Source organism: Plutella xylostella, chromosome 12, assembly GCF_932276165.1.
Source record: "Plutella xylostella chromosome 12, ilPluXylo3.1, whole genome shotgun sequence".
NCBI classification, from domain to species: Eukaryota; Metazoa; Arthropoda; class Insecta; order Lepidoptera; family Plutellidae; genus Plutella; species Plutella xylostella.
In genome coordinates this window covers 9,310,835-9,329,944 of record NC_063992.1, presented here as the reverse complement: position 1 = coordinate 9,329,944, position 19,110 = coordinate 9,310,835, and the positions used below count along the sequence as shown (strand labels likewise).

General features: G+C 39.2%; 1 protein-coding gene across 2 annotated transcripts in view; it reads right to left on the bottom strand.

Annotated features, from left to right (window-relative positions):
• LOC105384698 (pyrokinin-1 receptor) overlaps nucleotides 1-19,110 on the bottom strand; it is a 74,347-nt gene that overhangs the window by 23,499 nt on the left and 31,738 nt on the right. For both annotated transcript variants that reach the window (XM_048624338.1, XM_048624339.1), the window contains exons 2-4: nucleotides 10,345-11,149; nucleotides 2,507-2,613; nucleotides 706-813 (exon numbers count right to left, since the gene is read on the bottom strand). In XM_048624338.1, coding sequence (XP_048480295.1) covers nucleotides 706-813; nucleotides 2,507-2,613; nucleotides 10,345-11,140 — 1,011 coding nt within the window. In that variant the 5' untranslated portion in view covers nucleotides 11,141-11,149. The remainder of the gene's footprint in view (nucleotides 1-705; nucleotides 814-2,506; nucleotides 2,614-10,344; nucleotides 11,150-19,110) is intronic.

Below are 19,110 nucleotides of genomic sequence, written 5' to 3'. Positions count from 1 at the left end.
AAAAACTTCTGATGGACTGTAACTGTAGGTATTAAATGTTACTCTTTCATTTGGAAGGGAATAAGGGAAGCGTATTTATGTCAACTCGACCTTGTCAGGTGTGAAAGTAACAGATTACTTGCTATTTATTTATTAGAGAGTAAATAAAAGTCTGTGCAGATAATAATCCGTTCAGTTATGTTATACAGGCTGTTGGAAAAGCAGTATCACTTTTGGATCCAACAAATTTGCCTTACATTTTGACAGTTGACGATACGCAACTTTCGCAGACTAAACAACAGAGGTTCAAAAATATTGTAATCGCTGCACAGTATTAGTTGTTTTCTAGTGGTAGAAGCTTCGCTTCATGACCTAGAGGTCCCGGGTTCGATTCCCGGGTGGGACCATCAATTTGTGTTTCTAAATTGTGGTTCTAAGTTTGGTTAGGACATAGAAGGCTGATCACCTGATGTCCGAAACAGTGAAACGATCCATGCTATCGGATGGGCATGTAAAGCAATCGGTCCTGCGCCTAGCTCTCTCCAGTCGTGTCGGTCAATCCGTCCCATTGGGCTATGAGAGTGATGGAACAGAGAGTGCTTCTGTGTACTGCGCACACACTTGGGCACTATAATCTACTCCTGCGTAGATGGCTGATCTCAATTAAGATTGGCCGCTGTGGTCGAAATTCGGCTAGGAGGACATTATTATTATTATTAGTAATACCTTGAAAGCCTCCCGGAACTTGTTGGACATGATGTTGTAGAGGATGGGGTTGATGGCCGTGGACAGGAAGTACAGGATCCCCGAGATGTAGTTCAGCACCACGTACACCTGGAACAATCGCCATTATTTTAATAATAAATAATGGTATAGATCCAGCGGGCAGAGGGCGTCCCACGCTGCCTTACTGTACCCCATTTTATACAGATGTTGCAAAAAGGGTATGCTTAGCCGAAACGGGGTGACTCAGGGGGTCATACTGAACAACTTTTGTTTTACGAGTTTTCCAAACACATTTCCTTTTCCATAGAAACTTTGTTGGTCACGTGACTTTTTACTATGGAGAACGAATATTGATTTTCGCGAATTTCCAAAGTCGTAACCCTTTTTGCAACACCCTCTATTGCTCGATTTCACAGCATCAGGAATATGTAAGTACCTACCTGCTGTTTATTATTCAAAATAAAATAAAAAGTAACTTTATCCACCACACACCAAAAACAAATTAATTTGTTTAAAGTGAATATAATTTTCATCGCGCTACATTTTACTCAACTCCATATTTAAAACTTCACACTAATGAGCGTCGAGTTGGTGAAATTGCTTTTTATTTCTTTGGAGGAAAACTGTTGGAAAAACAGTACCTACTTAATGGAAACGAAACGGAAGCGGGCTATAGCCAATCCTGAAAAAAGCCATTTATTACACAGTCTTGAGTATACGTTTAGTTAAAATGAACTTAATTTGTTTTCAAATTCGCTTTAAGTCTATCGTTAAGGAATAATGAAAAAATAAGTAAAATATTGATATTACAAAAAGTGGAACTGAGTATAATTAAATTAATTAAAAACTTTTAGTACCTTTGTTAACGGAACCCTAAAATATGAAGCAATGTACCTTCTCTGTGAATATGAAGTATTTAATATTAAAACCTAGACTAAAAACGTTTGATATACAAAATCCATACAGAAATAAAAAATAATATATTTCACATTTAACGGTAACGCTATCTTCACAACACTCGATTTATTTTGTTCAATGGACAAAATCGGATCCAACATCGTTAAATATGGATGAAAATATACAGAAAATGTATTTAATACCAAGTATTTCGTGTATAAAATGTAGCCCATATAGATATATATACAAAGTGTCAATTACGTATAGGGTAGTGCTTTCAGTTAACAGTTATACGACAGTCTGCAATAATGCACTGCAAGACATGGGCCTCCTCCAAAACTGGTGGATTAGTCCTATAATCTGCCGCTTTTTCAGGGTTGGAGACAGTTGGTGATATCAATGAAAAATATCCACCTGTCATTGCCGTTCCAATTTTTTCTTTTCATAGCTTACGAGCGTATTTATCGACTTTCTTAGTTTGTTTTCACACTAAAGTCCAGGTTCTCCTGAGTGGCTAGTACGGGGCGCATTTAAGACGCATCGAATCGCTCTTGAGGCTGCGCGATGTGAGTGAGGGCGATGCAAAACTTTTGTCACGTCTTAATGGCGCCGCGTGCTAACCCTTTTGCTCATTCTTCTAACCGACCGTTTCACAGGGTTGTTAGTTAATTCTGAGTCGATTAAGCCCGGGAGGCATCGGGAGGCTACTACTAAGAAGAAGTAAGGCCCAGCACACATGGTGAAACGCAACTGCAACGAAACTGCAATTACTAGTTAATTTTGAGTTTCATTTGAGTTTAAGCCATAGATACGTGTACCTTTAAGAGACAACACACTTTGCAGTTGCGTTTCGTTGCAGTTGCGTTTCGCCGTGTGTGCCGGGCCTAAGTAAAGTGCAACTCACCAGTACGAAGGTGTCGCTGGGGTGGTCGAGGTTCTTGCCGTAGATGGCGAGCAGCCGCTGAACGTGGAACGGCGCCCAGCACACGAAGAAAGACAGGGCCACCGCCACTGCGGATGAAACATCACTTACTCAATAACTCTATAGTATCTATCTAGTAGATATTTATTCCTTTTAGTAAGTACACTGTACCCTATTTACGTCTCTTGTAGTCCATCGATCTAAAGATTGCTATAAGCGATAAGACCGCTTTTTGTACCCTAATTAAGTTATTATATAAAACGGTTAATTAATTCTTGGTCTACAAATAAAGAAAGATAGATAGATAGATAGATAGATAAAGCGTTTATTTGATCCAGTTTCTTACATACAAAACAAATCACAATGTTAGATATACACAGTTGTACTTATAACTATTTAAATAAAGAGTACTCTGACTACCTACCTATCTATCTATTATAAAGTACTTACAAAGTTCAAGAGTCATCACCTCGTCATTAACTTGTTCCTTGTGAGGTCTAAATCACATTTTTAGTACGAGCCAAGAAATTTAGAGATAGATACCTTCAAAGCTCTAAAATAGTGATGATGTGCACATCATGATGAAAAATATAGGGACCATCACTAATTATAATAACAGGTTTTCAATATGAATATTTAATTTTTTAGGCAATCTCATTAAACTCTTATGATGAGTCATAAAGACTTTTTTATTATTAATCTAGAAGACTCTTCTAGACTTTTGAGATAAATTAGGTTATTTTTATTAATAAACCATGTCAATTATATACGTATTTAATCTAGGACTTGATGGTAGACTGTATTTACTAACATTGTACCTACAGAATTTTCCAATTAAACTTTATCCACCCTAAGGTAGAGATTGCTTTAAGCAATAAGGCCGCCTTTTTGTACTATTTTATTTATAAGTTGTATTTAGTAATATTTTCTTTAATGCTGCGAAAAACAGTATTACTATATTCTATTATTTATATTTGTTGACAAATTATACGGGTTCTCAACCCATATTACGTTCCTATGTTTGGTAACACATCGACAAATACGCTGATTCCATAATCAGATGAAGTGGCTTCACTCACGCGATTAGCGGCCTAGCGTTTTGAACATAATGAATGACTGTTAATTGGGTTGCTATACTGACGACTCATTAGCATGATCAGCTGATCGGTTACGCTATTCTATTACACACTTGATTTCAAAAAAAAAAACAGGCGATTCCTTTTGATTTATTAAATGCCTGGTGCAACAGCACTCCGTTGCGGGGTAGGCAGAGAATGTGATATTTTGTATCGATACATAAATATTGAAAGATAAAATCAAAGCGTCTTTAAATAGGTCAGCTTTATATTCTCAACAACTTTTTTTTGTAACTTTCAGGAATCGCATTTGATCTTTAAATATTTTATTTCATCATCCTTCGTCATCATAATTCAAAGAAGTCGAATTTAAATAGTTATAGGTATAGTAGAATTTATAAGTTATGATTATAGAAAGGGAGTCTTTTAAATTGCCGCCATTAATCGTCACCGCAACGATGGGGTGGCGATTAATGGCGACAATTTAAAATTGATGGTGGTTTTATTTTAAATATATTACCGTGATTAACCTCTATCATATCACTACCGACACATAAGCAGCGTCACTCGCCTGTCAAACATCAGTCAGATCCATACAAGTTACGTCAGATTTGACAAGCGAGCGAAATCGCTAATGGTAGAAGTCGGTGGTGGTAACCCTCCTGCTGATGCTACAGAATAACGCAGCTGAAATCTCATTAGCCAGATCACTGTACTGTAGTTGTGCTGCGACTAATGTCCAATGTCTATTATATACAGCCCCATTTACCATTCGTATGAGGCTACACATGCATGGCAGAACCTACGTACTTATCGAGGAAATGTATGATTTCCTGATTTTAAAACGATATTATAATTTTGTTTAAAGCTGTATACAGGGTTCCTGGAAGGCATTTCCAAAAAACTTAAATATTTAATATCTTGGAAATGGTTAAGTTTTGGATAATGCATTATAGGGTTCAATCGACTGGAAATGCCTTCCTCTATCACCACCTGAAAGGATCAGGTCTACTTACTAATAACCCTGTATGTAAGGAGCTTTTGAAAAGATATAAGTACTTTTTTATTTATAAATACATGTATATTCCTAAGATTTAAGGATTTGGATATCTCGGGTGCTGATATTTATAGAAATTTCCACGAATATCCGAAGCTAACATGGACTATTGGGTAATATGTTGTGTAGGCCTACACACTGCACATCTCTCCACACGTCATCAATACTGGGGGGTCACTCTACATGACAAAAAATTTTAGGAACGCTACTGCGCGATCCACGACTCTGTCTCGTTGTATTAAAAGTGCCGATTGCACGATAGTTCTCATTCGTTTGTTTTTTTTCTAGAATAGAGTAACGCCCCTGCATCGCAGCTCTCATATCACATGTCTGTGACGACGACGCGTAGTCGAAACAGTACTTGTGCATGTATGTATGTTTGTTTACATACAGTGATGTATGGTGATTGTCACGCAGTAACTACTTGATGTATTCTGAGCAATGGATATTGGATCAGTATTTCTACAATTAGGAAACCGATCATGAGGACGAGAACTAGAATTTGAATTTGAATTTATGACCTCTATTACTCAAGTCTAAAGGCAAGTCGAGAATCGGGTACCTGGGCTCCAATTCTTAATCGTCACGAATTAACTAATACAAGAAAACAATACGTATATAAGTATATACGAACAAACAGAATTTCTTGCCGTACTCGACCAAAGTTACGCTAGTCAACTCCTTGTTGCTCCCTATTATTGACTACGCAGATGTGTGCTACCCTGATCTCACCGAAGAGCTACTTGATAAACTCGACCGTCTACTCAACTTATGCATTCGCTATATTTTTGGCCTGCGTAAGTATGATCACGTCTCTACATTTCGGAATCAACTCAAGTGGCTCAATATTCGTCATCGAAGGAATGCTCATATTGTTTCCCTAGTCTATGGTATAGTGTATGATCCTAATGCCCCTTCTTACTTAACAGAACGCTTCTCATTCTTCGACTCTACTGACCGTCCTCAACGGTCAAGTAGAAATATGATCTTTCGAACCCCAGAGCATAATGCGGCAGGGTATTCGGATTCTTTCACCGTGTCAGCGGTTCGCTTGTGGAACCAGTTACCATTGCATATAAGGCAATCGCAGTCCATTGAAACTTTTAAGTCTAAGGTTCGTCTGCACTACCTCCAGAAACAGAACAATCAGCTTAACTGATATAATACACATGTTTTGTTGTAAGTAGTATGTAAGTGTGATGACGATGATATTATTATATATATATATAAAATATTATTTTAGTTAAGTATAGTATGTATTAGGTTTATGTATGTGTCACAATGGCAAGGACTCCTTCCTCAACCTCGGCATCCCCAGATCGGAGGTGCCAAGAATCATGGAGCTCGGACGGCAGATGACGTTTGCAGTGGGCAACATCTACATCCGGTTCTTCAACAACGGCGTTCTGGGCAGCCAGCCTCCCGAAGAAAGTGAGGACCCGCTACCAACAGCACCGCTGTGCACCTCCAGCCCCACGTCTGTGAGTGCTGCACCAGTCGAGGCACCAACGACCCTGCCGAGCACCTCCACCGAGACGATGCCTGCTGCGACCCCCGCGGCTCTATCGTCCTGGATCGACGGTGGCGGTCATGACGAAGAGTCGGATGCTGATGCGGAGTCGGTGGACAGTGATGTTCTCCGCTCGCCTCAGTAACCTCTCCGTCATTCAAACCAACCTCCAGCACAAGCAGATTGCGGCGGCTACCCTACACAGGCAGCTGGAGGTCAACACCGGGACCATCGCCCTGATCCAGGAGCCGTGGATCAGGGGAAGCCGTATCTGCGGTCTCAGCAACATTGGGGGTAAGTTGTTTTTAAACACCTCTATTCTTAACCCACGCACGTGTATTTACATGCCCCGTTCTGTGGACGCGGTACAACTCACCCAGTTCTGCACGAAAGATTTAACAGCTGTGTTAGTTCAGAACTTGGTGGGTAACTGTAGTTCAATTGTACTAGCGTCCGCCTACATGCCTGGCGATGGAGATCCTCCACCCGGTGAGTTGGCGGACCTGGTGCATCACTGCGAGTCCAACTCCCTAGAGCTGATCATCGCTGCGGATACCAACGCGCACCATCCGCTCTGGGGCAGTGAAACTCCCAACAGAAGGGGTGAAAACCTGGTAACTTACTTATTTTCAACAAACCTTAACATTCTTAATATAGGCTCTGAACCGACGTTCGTTTCATCGCGTTACCAAACAATTGTTGACGTCACTTTTGCTACTACTGGCGTCACTGACCTAATTTCGGACTGGCATGTATCAAACGAACCATCCTGTGCCGATCATAGAAGAATATGTTTTAAACTTCAAGCGAAACCACCGCAAGTCAAACCGCGTCGTAACCCGCGGAAGACTGACCGAACTAAATACGTTCAAGCACTAACACAAAACTTCCAAACTATAAACTTTAAAGACATGTCGCAATCCACCGCGGCTATAGAAACCAATGTTTTGTCACTAACAACATGTATAACAACATCTTATGAACAAGCATGTCCACTTACGTCTCCGCCTACTCGGCCCAGAACCTCCCACTGGTGGGGACCGGAGCTTGAGAGACTGAGACGTAAGATTAGGAAGCTGTTTAATAGGGCAAAAAACACTAGACACTATGCTGACTGGGAGCTATATAAAGAAGCTCAAAAACATTACAAAAAACGAATAAGAATCCGCCAAGGAGACTCATGGCGTCGATTCTGCGAAAACATTGAATCCAACAACGAAGCAGCTAGAGTCCGAAAAATCTTAGACTGCGGTCAAAATAAAAACCTTGGCTGCCTAAAAAAAGCCGATAAAACCTATACTAACAACGATAAAGAAACGTGCCAAGTACTCCTTGAAACGCATTTCCCAGACTGCCGCCTCGTTGATGATCTGACCTGGGATAATAGCGAGCACTCGAACCCGTCAATATCTGATTGGATAACCGCCCAAGAATTAGTAACCGTTGAAAAAATTGAATGGGCCATAAACAGCTTTCTACCTTTTAAATCAGCTGGTTTGGATGGTATATTCCCCGCGCTCCTAGTGTGGGGACAACAGGTTATCGTGCAAAGCTTAGCGAATATTTTTAAGGCTTGCTTAGCACATAACTACATTCCTAAACAGTGGAGAGAGGTGAAAAAACCTTTATTCCTAAATCAGGAAAAAGTGACTACACGGATCCAAAGTCCTACAGACCTATTAGTTTAACGTCGTTTCTACTAAAGACCCTAGAAAGACTTTGTGACAGACACATACGAGATAATAATCTCAAACAAAAACCATTACATAACAGCCAACATGCCTATACCGCTGGCAAATCGACCGAAACAGCACTCCATAGCGTAGTGAACAAAATTGAGTGTGCGCTAACAAACAAAGAATCAACACTAGGTGCCTTTATAGACATAGAAGGGGCCTTTGATAAAACAAACTTCGATAGCATCAACATTGCCTTAACCAAATATAATGTTAATCCTACTCTACGGGGTTGGATAAATAATATGTTAAAGTTAAGAGCAGTACAACTCAACCTAAACGGGACAACCAGATGCATTGTAGCTAAAGGCTGCCCTCAAGGCGGGGTCCTTTCACCTCTACTGTGGAATCTGGTAGTTGACGACCTCCTTAGACGACTCAACAGCAGCGGCTTCTATACAGTCGGCTATGCAGATGACCTCACCATCCTCATTAGTGGGAAATTCGAGAACCTTCATTGTAGCGTTATGCAGGCCGCAATGAAAATTGTCGAGCAATGGTGCATGGAGTATCGACAAAAAATCCCAGTAAAACAGAATTAGTCCTATTCACTAACAAGAGAAAACTCAATAACATGAGCTTGCCTACATTATTTGGTACTCAACTAACACTTTCAACTGAAGTGAAATATCTTGGCATAACGCTAGATAACAAGTTGAATTGGAATAAACATCTCGATAACAAAATAAAACAGGCTACGATCGCTTTCTGGCAGTGTAAGCGAATGTTAGGAAAAACCTGGGGCCTTAAACCAAAATTAACATTATGGCTGTACAAAGCTGTCATACGACCTACCACAACTTACGGTTCTGTAGTCTGGTGGCCCAGAACAGAACTTAGCTCAGTAAAAAACAAGCTGCAAAAGCTACAAAGGCTTGCATGTGTAGCCATCACAGGATGCATGAAATCAACACCCACGGCCGCACTCGAGGTACTTCTCGACCTTCCACCATTACATCTCGTGGTGAAACAGGAAGCAGCTGCCGCCGCTTTTAGACTAAGAGCAGCTGGCCTCTGGGCAAATAACTCAACAGCGTCACACACATCCATTATGTTGGAAGCCATAAAACATCAACCAATGATGGCAGCCATTGGTGATCGAATACCGCTTATCCATATATTTAATAGGCACTACAACATACAATTGCATGAAGAACCAAGAGATCAGTCCAGTATATATGAACTGAGAATATACACTGATGGATCCAAAAAAACGTCAGGTACGGGTGCTGGTGTCCACTCGGATGACCTAAACATTCATTTTTCACTGGCACTAGGCAAATACAACACAATCTTTCAGGCTGAATGTGTTGCTATTACACGGGCCGCTAACGCAGTCAAATCTAGAAAGGTTACGAATCAACGTATTCGTATCCTATCTGATAGTGCTGCAGTTCTGCTAGCTTTGTCTAGCAAAACTATAACTTCGGGGCTAGTACTAGAGTGTCACTCAGCTCTAGAATCGCTTGCCTCACAAAACAATACCATAACCCTCCAGTGGATAAAAGGGCACAGTGGGTCGCTGGGGAACGACGCTGCTGATGAACTTGCACGAAAGGGATCTGACACTGCACCAATAGGCCCAGAGCCGATAGTACCGATCCCTTTCAACCAAATTCGCTCTTGGTTGCGTTCCCGAACGACAGAATGCCACACCAATCTCTGGAGTAACAGTGCCGAGTGCAAACAAACAAAAGCTTTTGTACCACTAATTAATACTAAACTAACACGCAAATTATTATGCTTGGACAGAGCAAACTTACGTGTCGTGATAAGTACCATAACAGGCCACTGCCGGTTAAATAAACACCTATATCGCATGAAAATCTCCACCACTCCTCTTTGCAGAAGTTGCATGGAGGAAGATGAAACAGCTTCCCATGTCTTGTTACATTGCAAAGGCGTGGAAACACTACGATCAAAAATCCTCGGATCTCCGGGGTCCCTCCGGGAAGTCATGAGCAACCTAGGTCGTCTACTGGCTTTCTGGCGTGAGCTTGGGTGGCTTAATAGCTAGTCACCCCATATGTATTTCACGCATAATGGCCCACCTTGGAGGCTAAATGCGGAAAATCAGCTCGCCATGATAGATAGATAGATAGGTTTATGTATTGTATAGGTAACCTATAGGTATATATTTATTTTACATGTATTATATACAAGTAAGTGTATTCTAGTGTTTGTAGGTATTTTTACAAAATTATCTTTCCTCTCAGTCTTTCGCACTACCTATAACTTTCTCCACAACACCCAAGGTTAGCTGGAAGAGAATGCTGTTAGCATTAAGTTCGCCTATGTACATAATTTTATTATTGTGCAATAAAGTATTTAATAATAATAATAATATACCTACATATACATACAAAGGCGGATCTACTCTACTTAAACTGTGTCATTTGTGTAAACATACAATAAAGTGTTTAATAATAAGAAGTGCTCACCCAGCATCCTGATGACGCGCCGCTGGGACGCGCCGCTCCGGTAGCTGCGCGCGCCGCGCCCGCTCTCCACCGACAGCTTCTTCACCGGGTGCAGGACCGACGAGTGCCGCAGCTTCAGCCCGATCTGCGCGTACAGCACCGAGATCACCGACATCGGCACCACGAAGAACACGAAGCTCGAGATCACGAACACTTGGTGCACGCCGTGCCCCTTCACGGTGCACGCGCTCTCGTCGTGCCCCGGCAGCGCCACTATACCGAACTGCATCGCTTGAGGAAACGCCATGCAGATGGCAAAGATCCAGATGCCGATTATGAAGCGCACCGCGCGGGATAGCTTCGACATGGTGTGCGACATGAACGGGTGGCAGATCGCGATGTACCGCTCGACCGTGAACGCGGTTATGGTCAGAACAGTCGCGTTCGTCGACGTCTCCGACGCTAAACCGAGTCCGATGCACGCGATCTCTCCAAACGGGAACGTCACTGGGTTCCATAGCCTATGCAGCTCCAACGGCAAGCCACATATGAGCAGCAGTAGGTCCGAGACGGCGAGGCTGAAGAGGTAAAAATTTGTGGCGGTGTGCATGGAGCGGTTGCGCGCGATGACCACGCACGTGCTGGCGTTGCCGAGCAGGCCGGACACGAAGATGACGGCGTACACCACGGTCATGGACACGAGGATGTCCAGCGACTCCGGCTCACTGTACGCCGAGGCCCGGACTGTGACGTTCGTGAGGTTCCCCAGCAGCAGCGCCAGGTCGTCCTGTATGACGTTCAGGGTTGCCAGCGTCATTGTGGTGGCCTGCGGAAGAAACCGATAGTTAGGATTGGGAAAGTAAATAAGAGATTTTATCGGAAAAGTTTCATTTTCAGGGTGACTTCCACTAGATATTTAAACCTGTTTAAATCTATTCCTCACTTGCTTTGACAGTATAGTGTCAGAGCAAGACAATAGTAGGTATATTTAAATACCTATCTCGTGCAAGTATGGTCGCATTAATATAAAAAAATATAAGTCGCTCTGCAAAGTGCAAGAGTGTTGGGTTGCAAATCGGAGTCAGGTTTTATTTCAATGATTTTCAATGCATTAATTTATCTTATTTATGGTTTTGGTGCAGAAAAAATGCTCGTAAACAACCGTGATTAGAGATTTCGATTGATATGTGAATGAATAGTTTAAAGGTTCACAGTACGGACGGGTATAACCTTGGGGTCGTTTACTTTTAACACAGTTAAGTATTTTATTTAAATAAATTAATTTTGACTACAGTAAGGTGCGTAGTTAAACTACCAAGTTAAATTGTTTTAAAACGAACGTATGTAGATAAATTGATTTACTTTACGTTTAAGTTAACGTTCATTACTTATATAAATTACTGTGAGACCACTCCATTAATATTATTATAAACTTCCGAAATGACCTAATGAAACACACATACCGCTTTGCACTAGTATATAACAAAACTTTACCCCCTTGTGGGCTACCTATATAGGTAGAGGTGCATTGCTGCACCCAATTCTCATTCTTCTTGTGCCTGGGGACCCGTGAAAGGATAATATCTGTATTTAAACTAATACTCTGCCCCGGACATCGAACCCGGACCCTCGCCACAAGTCAAAGTTAGCCCCACTAGCAGGTCCACTGACCCAAGCGGCGGTAAGGGGAACCCCCGACTTTCTATCTAAATAAACTTACATATCTAATAAGTTCTTAATTAATGTTCTAAATAACTAAAGATTTAAGTTACAGGTAGTTAACCTGTTCAGTTCTCTAGACAATTAGCTATTCATAGTTATTCATCATCGCTATTCATCATACTGGTTTTTTTCCAGATTTACTGTATTATTTATATTTAGACTTGAATGTTTAGTTCAGTGAAACTTGTCAGTTCAACTGCTGGTATAACTGTTGCCTAGAAGTTTTATAGAACAAATCATTAATCCTTTTATAACCACTATTTAAATAACCGTTATTACAAAATTTGAGTCTAGAGAGATAGGACAAAAACAAATTTTTTACTGTAGCTATCTTTTTCTTCTCTGCAGCTTCCAATCAGAGGTCAATAGTAGAATACAGTTGGGCTGGGCAGCATTTGACAAACTTCGTCAAGTCTTCTCGTCGCCCATACCACAAAGTCTCAAGACGAAAGTCTTTGATCAGTGTGTCCTATCGGTTATGACCTATGGGGCTGAAACGTGGACACTTACAGTGGGACTGGTTCACAAACTGAAGGTTACTCAGCGAGCTATGGAAAGAGCTATGCTTGGAGTCTCTCTGAAAGATCGCATCCGGAACGAAGTAATCCGACAGAGAACTAAATTCACCGACATAGCTCACCAAGTTAGTAAGCTTATGTGGCAGTGGGCTGGTCACATCTGTCGAAGAACTGATGACCGATGGGGTAAACGTGTTCTGGAGTGGAGGCCGCGACTAGGCAAACGTAGTGTGGGACGCCCTCCGGCTAGATGGGGTGACGACTTGCGAAAGGTAGCTGGTTATGATTGGATGCGGAAAGTTTAATATAAAGATAAAGATAAAATACTCTTTATTGCACACAAACAGAAACCGAGTTACAAAAATATACCCCTTTTTATCCTTCTATTTTAGTCGAAGACTTCTCGTAGATATAAATCTCCAAAAATATTATATGTATATATTAAAACACGGTAGATATTTACATTCGTGTCCAAAATGTACGAGTACCCCATTGCTACTTAGCATCTTATGTTTATCTAATTTTAGAAATAGAAATTAGAAATTTGAACCGGTTGAAACCAAAAATAGACTATTACGTACCTACATCGGTTTGTCACGCATCAACATATTTTAATCGGCTTTTTGTATCTTTGAAAACTTCTGTAGTATCACAAAAAACGTTAAAACCCATTTTATTAAATTAACCAGACCAAACCTTTCACCACGATGACAAACACAAGATATACCTACGCTAAGAAGAATGTGATGTACATATTGTGTGATACAGAACTACATAATATTATGAACCTATGGCACCCTACATAATATTATGCTGGACTAAAATCTTAAGACTGTAGCTAGTCTTATTAAATATAATTACCAAAAACAAAACAACAAAATAATGTCCGGTACAACGTTGATTTTTTACACCATTTATTTTAGTCGTAGTATTATAGCTCCGAAGTTAATTTAAAATGTGAAGTTCTTTTCAAGGTTGTATTTAATTATAAATCCCAAACGCTCTGTGGTCAGTCCGGGAAAACCAGATTGAGGCTCAAATAATTCCCATTCGATGGTCTTTTTTGGAAATAAACCGCAATTATGCAGGTTGACCAGAGGTTGACGTAAAACAGAGAGGGCTCAGTACTGTGAACCGTCTTACTATACAGGATGTTGCAAAAAGGGTATACTAAGCCGAAATGTGAATGTGTAGCATGGTATATCTAAGAACGAATCTGAAATCAGAATTTCAAAATTTGCGAAAAAAAAACATTCTCCATAGTAAAAAGTGACGTGACCAACGAAGCTTCTATAGAAAAAAAATCTTTTTTCGCGAATTTTGAAATTCTGATTTCAGTTACCACTTAGAAGAGATATTATTATTATTTCTTCAGAAAAAAATACTGCAGCACTAACCAGGATTCTCTATCTCGTTGTATTAAACGTGCCGATTGCACGACAGCTCTCGTTCGTTCGTTTTTCGTCAGTATAGAGTGACCCCCCAGGCACTTGGAACAAGCGTAGGTAGAGGTACTCACACCGTGAAAACCCGGCTATAGTCCGGTCTACTTAAAAGTGGAAGTTTTATTTGCGGTTGACAAAGGTTGTATTTTAAACAAATATTACCTAAATATTCATGCACTTCCAATTATTTATGCACTCGTATAATATTAAGAATGTATTCATATCGTTTAAATATCTGCTTCATACTCGTTTGCTAGTAATATCGTTTATTGGGCCCGGGTTCTAGGAACTACGAGAATTAATGCTTATATTACTGCATATTTACTCGATAACTTTACTTAAAATTCCCTTCATAAAACTATTTATAAAATATTAGAACAACATGGAAGAAGTTAGTCAAACTCTAATTTCATTTATGTAGCGAATATATACGTACCTAAATTTCGCTTAGGTAAATTTTGTACTCATACTCATTGCACACGCTAGTTCTACAATAACAAATTAAAGTAAAGATGTTTACTGTGAGATTTCTGAACAACCTGTTCCTACCTATATATTTTTCAACAAGAGGTGTCATCAACATTGGCCAATGGCCACGGCATCAGCTGAAGATGATTGTTGCAGCACTAGTAGGTTTCTGATACTCGCATTACGGAAATTGGACATAAATTATCTTATCATAAACGTGTACAGACACAATTATGACTTACAAACATTACCCGCTCTTACATCGGCTACCAAATGCTCTGATATGATTGGCTGCTATCCAAATGATGGCTATATCCGGAGCATATACCGATTTAAAGTACGATATATGATTTACATAAACATGCGTAATGTACTACCTAATGTTCTCCAAAGGAGAATAGGGTACTTACATAGATAGCGAAGCATTTCGTGTTTCGCAAGATAGAGTGACCCCAGGCAGAAGTGCATTTTTGCATACACATTTCGCTGGTGTTAGGTATGTTAGATCCAATGCAATAGCTTGGTCTATTAGTATTATTATCCGGGAATATACAAGACCAGTTAATCCAGTCCAGATAGTTCTGTGTACCAACCATTACATTATAGATGAAAATACACACACTATACTTAATTGTTGGTGTAAAAATTCAAAGTGCACGCACATGTCATGCCTAGTAATTACCGAGTTTGTGTCTTTATCTATGCAAAAATAGTCTTAATTTTAGTGAGTGGCCGGGCGTAGAATTCTAAACAGAAACAGTACTTATATGTATATTATAAGGAGTAGCTTTTGCAATAGCGCAATGATCGGTCAAGTGTTTCAAATCAATTGCCTGCAAATGGCTATTAATAAAAAGTAGTGCAATGCTCTCGATGCCTTCCAACTAACCTCACTTAAAAATATATTAATGTACTTCTGTCTAATCTAACTATATTAGTAGGTACGTACCGAATATTATCATTAAGAAAACTTCCGCATTTGTGACAAATTGGTATGGAAGTAATTTACCTTAGATAGTTGTTGATCACTGATCAGTTTTCAGTAAAACCTTTACTAAGTCAAGAACATAACACTCTGGCGAAAAGTGGGAGCAGCAATGCACCTCTGCCTACCCCGCAAGGGAGTACATTAGTGCAAGGCGTGAGTGCGTGTTTTTTTTTTTTAAGTCAAGAAGTGTAAGGTTACTGTAACTACACAAAGGAACATATTATAATACCACTAAAATAACCTTTAGAAGGAATGTGTCACCTTCATCTTGGATCCTAGTGTGAGAATGTTCCATTAAAGTTATTATTTTATATCGGAATAATTTAATTCATCCGTCAAAACTATTTTTCGTGTGTATCAAGAATTCAATACAGGTTAGACCAGTTTTTATGCCAAACAAAGTACCAATAATTTTGCCGAATTATAGTTCCTCCATGCAATAATGGTACTAATTTTAAATTTTATTAGTACCCTAATTACAAGAAACAGGACTGTTTAGTATTTGTTGGATTATTTTTTTATAGCATTGGTATGGTAATGGTAACATACGAGTAGTATGTATAGGAAGTATACGTATTTATGTGAGATAACTTTGATTTTTTTCTAGTGAGTTATTATTATCAGCAGCTGACGTAGACGAGTTCTCGATTAAAGGTAACCACAACAGTCAACAGCCTTAGGCCCTTATAAGGCCTGTGGGGTCACCACCACTGAACATTAGCAATAAAAACTCCATATGCAGCGTCGCTCGTCTGTAAAATCTAACGTCACTTTTATGAATCTGACTGATGTTTGTCAATTGCTAATGTGTTGGTGGTGGTACCCGGTATAGCTGGAGGGTCGTGCTACCTAGCTAACCTCGAGTCTATGTACTTACCGATTGCATGATGGCTTTTGTTATTTCATTTCCCAAAAGCCAAAAATTGCCGCCAGTTACCAGATACCTAATTAACTGTAGCAATATTTTAATATTTACTGTATTTGAGTATAATACTTGAGTATTAAGGAATATCCAGACCTAAGAAATTGCCGTTCGTTGCGATGTTTCTACTGAAAACAACAACAAAATGCATTATAATGGCGCCCTTGAATTAATTATTCCACCCGATTTAATTTAACTCCAGTAAATTAATGTTTAGTCTGAAGTTGCTTGCATATTCATTTTATAAAAGCGTCAATTGTAAACATAAATAAGGTCATAAAACAAATCCACATCAAATTATCTGCTATAACCATAGTTGGCCCTTTAAGATGTTAACCGCTCAGCTATCGATTACCAATCAACAATCTGTCAAATCTGTCATAATTTGTATGGATCTGACAGATAAATGCTAAAGTGTCGAAGGTAGTTAAGTGTCAATTATATATTCTTATGCATACTTACGTATATTATATCGCAATAGATAGAACTACAAAGTACCATATGCTAATAACGTGATTTTATCAGTACACTGTATTCTGAATCTCAGGAACACACACATTACCTCTGGTACATCAAATGTAAATCCCGAAAGCAATATGTAAAACCTTTCGTTAAATAAATACAACTGTTGTTTATAGTGTCTGATGTCGTAGGCACAGACGACTTTTCAACGGTTTTAACGTCAATTAAAATCATTAAAGTAAATGGAAACCCTTGTTTCCCGTATTACCCGTATGTACAATTGTACATTTTATATGTTTTAACACTAATGGGTATAAATATGTTACGCATAAATCAGCAGTAACTTTTCAACAAACGATAATATGAATGATTGATGAGCAAAAGACTAAAGTTTGTACGGGGGAGATCTACCTGTTTAATGTAATAAGGGATTTTGATATTTAGGTAAGTACTTTTAAATTATCTTACATATACTCTTAAATAGAAAAATAAACCAATATATTTCATATTTTAAACATAGTTTTTATCGTTATATTATGAACTTATGAGTGTTGACTTATTGATAGTTTAGAAGATAAACAAAATGCTTCTTTTTAAACATTTTGAAATATTCGTCTCCAATGTTTTCTTTCGTAACAGCTTTCCCCAAATAAAATATCACTACTCCAAAGTTTGTTGGTCAGATGTTTTTAAATGTTTTGAACTAGCAAATATAATGTTATGTTTATTCAAGTTTTAGGATAGTTTTGAAATTTTGCGATACAGTTTTCCTCATGTTTATGTCATGTATCTGTGTAAATATATCAGCTGCTGTCTGATACCCATAATAATTTTAGGCTGTGATTAGCTTGGGGTCGGATGGCCGTGTGTGATTATTATTATTATGATTATATTTTTTCTAATAGATTTTATCATGTATGATGTGGGTTATTTATTATATTTTTCACATTAATCACACTTTACCCAATATTTGCAGCATGAATTAAGTCGATAAATAGTTGGTACTCTTGTTAAAGTTTTAGTTTTTGGTTCTTATAGTTTTTTTAGTCACCTAATTGTATCTTAGACGACCGAATGGCGTAGTGGTTAGTGACCCTGACTACTGAGCCGAAGGTCCCGGGTTCGATTCCCGGCTGGGGCAGATATTTGTTTAAACACAGATATTTGTTCTCGGGTCTTGGATGTGCCCGTAAAATGGCAATAGGCCCGCCCCCTATTACATTGGGACTAACATAACACTCTGGCGAAAAGTGGGTGCTGCAATGCACCTCTGCCTACCCCGCAAGGGAGTATATTAGTACAAGGCGTGAGTGTGTAATTGTATCTTACTTTGATTCTTTTAAGGATGTTCAGAAACCGTTTCCGACCTCAACGATAAAGCTTATTGTGCATTCCTAGTCTGCAAGTTTCTATAAGTAGTCTTCAATAAAGATGTATTCTATTCTATATTTTTTGGGATCATGTAGCCGAAATTTAAATACCGACTAACACCATTTCAAAATAATTCAGTCAAGGAATGATGAAGGAAATTCAACGCGAGAACCGCTGCCTCTGCGTAAGTAATGCCGTTTTATTTTAAAGCCCCGAATATCTGCGCCATTTTCCTCTTAGGACGGAACTGCGTCGGATCTCGAAGAGTTTTCACGCAAAAGTTTGAGTACTATTTATCGGTCGCTGAAGAAATTTCGCCAGAATACTTTTCCTTGTAATCGGGTCATGGTTGCCAATTTCTGAATAAATTACTACAGATTGCGTTGATTATGGTAAGTAGATTGGTAGTGGCGAATTTAATTGACAAAATTTTGTAGCTGTGCTGCTTTTCTCATTATTAAATTTAATTTGATGGTCCACTTTTGTTTGTTCTATTTAAATTCGCTCATCTTAGAAATTGAAAAGTTTTTTCTGAAGTATCGCATCGAGGTTGGGCTTAGTTTAGTATATGAGTTCCCAAGAAAACTATGACTGTCAGTAATGTTTCAGGATGCTTCGTCTATCCTTTCCAAACCAGACATAGCTGGGATTCGTGGTAAGCACAGCATTGCCCCGAAACTTAGCCTTTCGTATGGTAGAGAGACCCACCACTTCGAATCCAATCAAACATTTAAATCTGATGTGAAAAACCGTTATAAAAATTTTTCATTTTCAAAAATAAAGCGTACAATTGTCAATTTACAAGAGGGTAATTGTAAAATTTAGTTAGGCGGAACAAGAGTACGAGTATTTATAGGTACCCTAACCTTTGCGGGTACATTAAGAATAAGA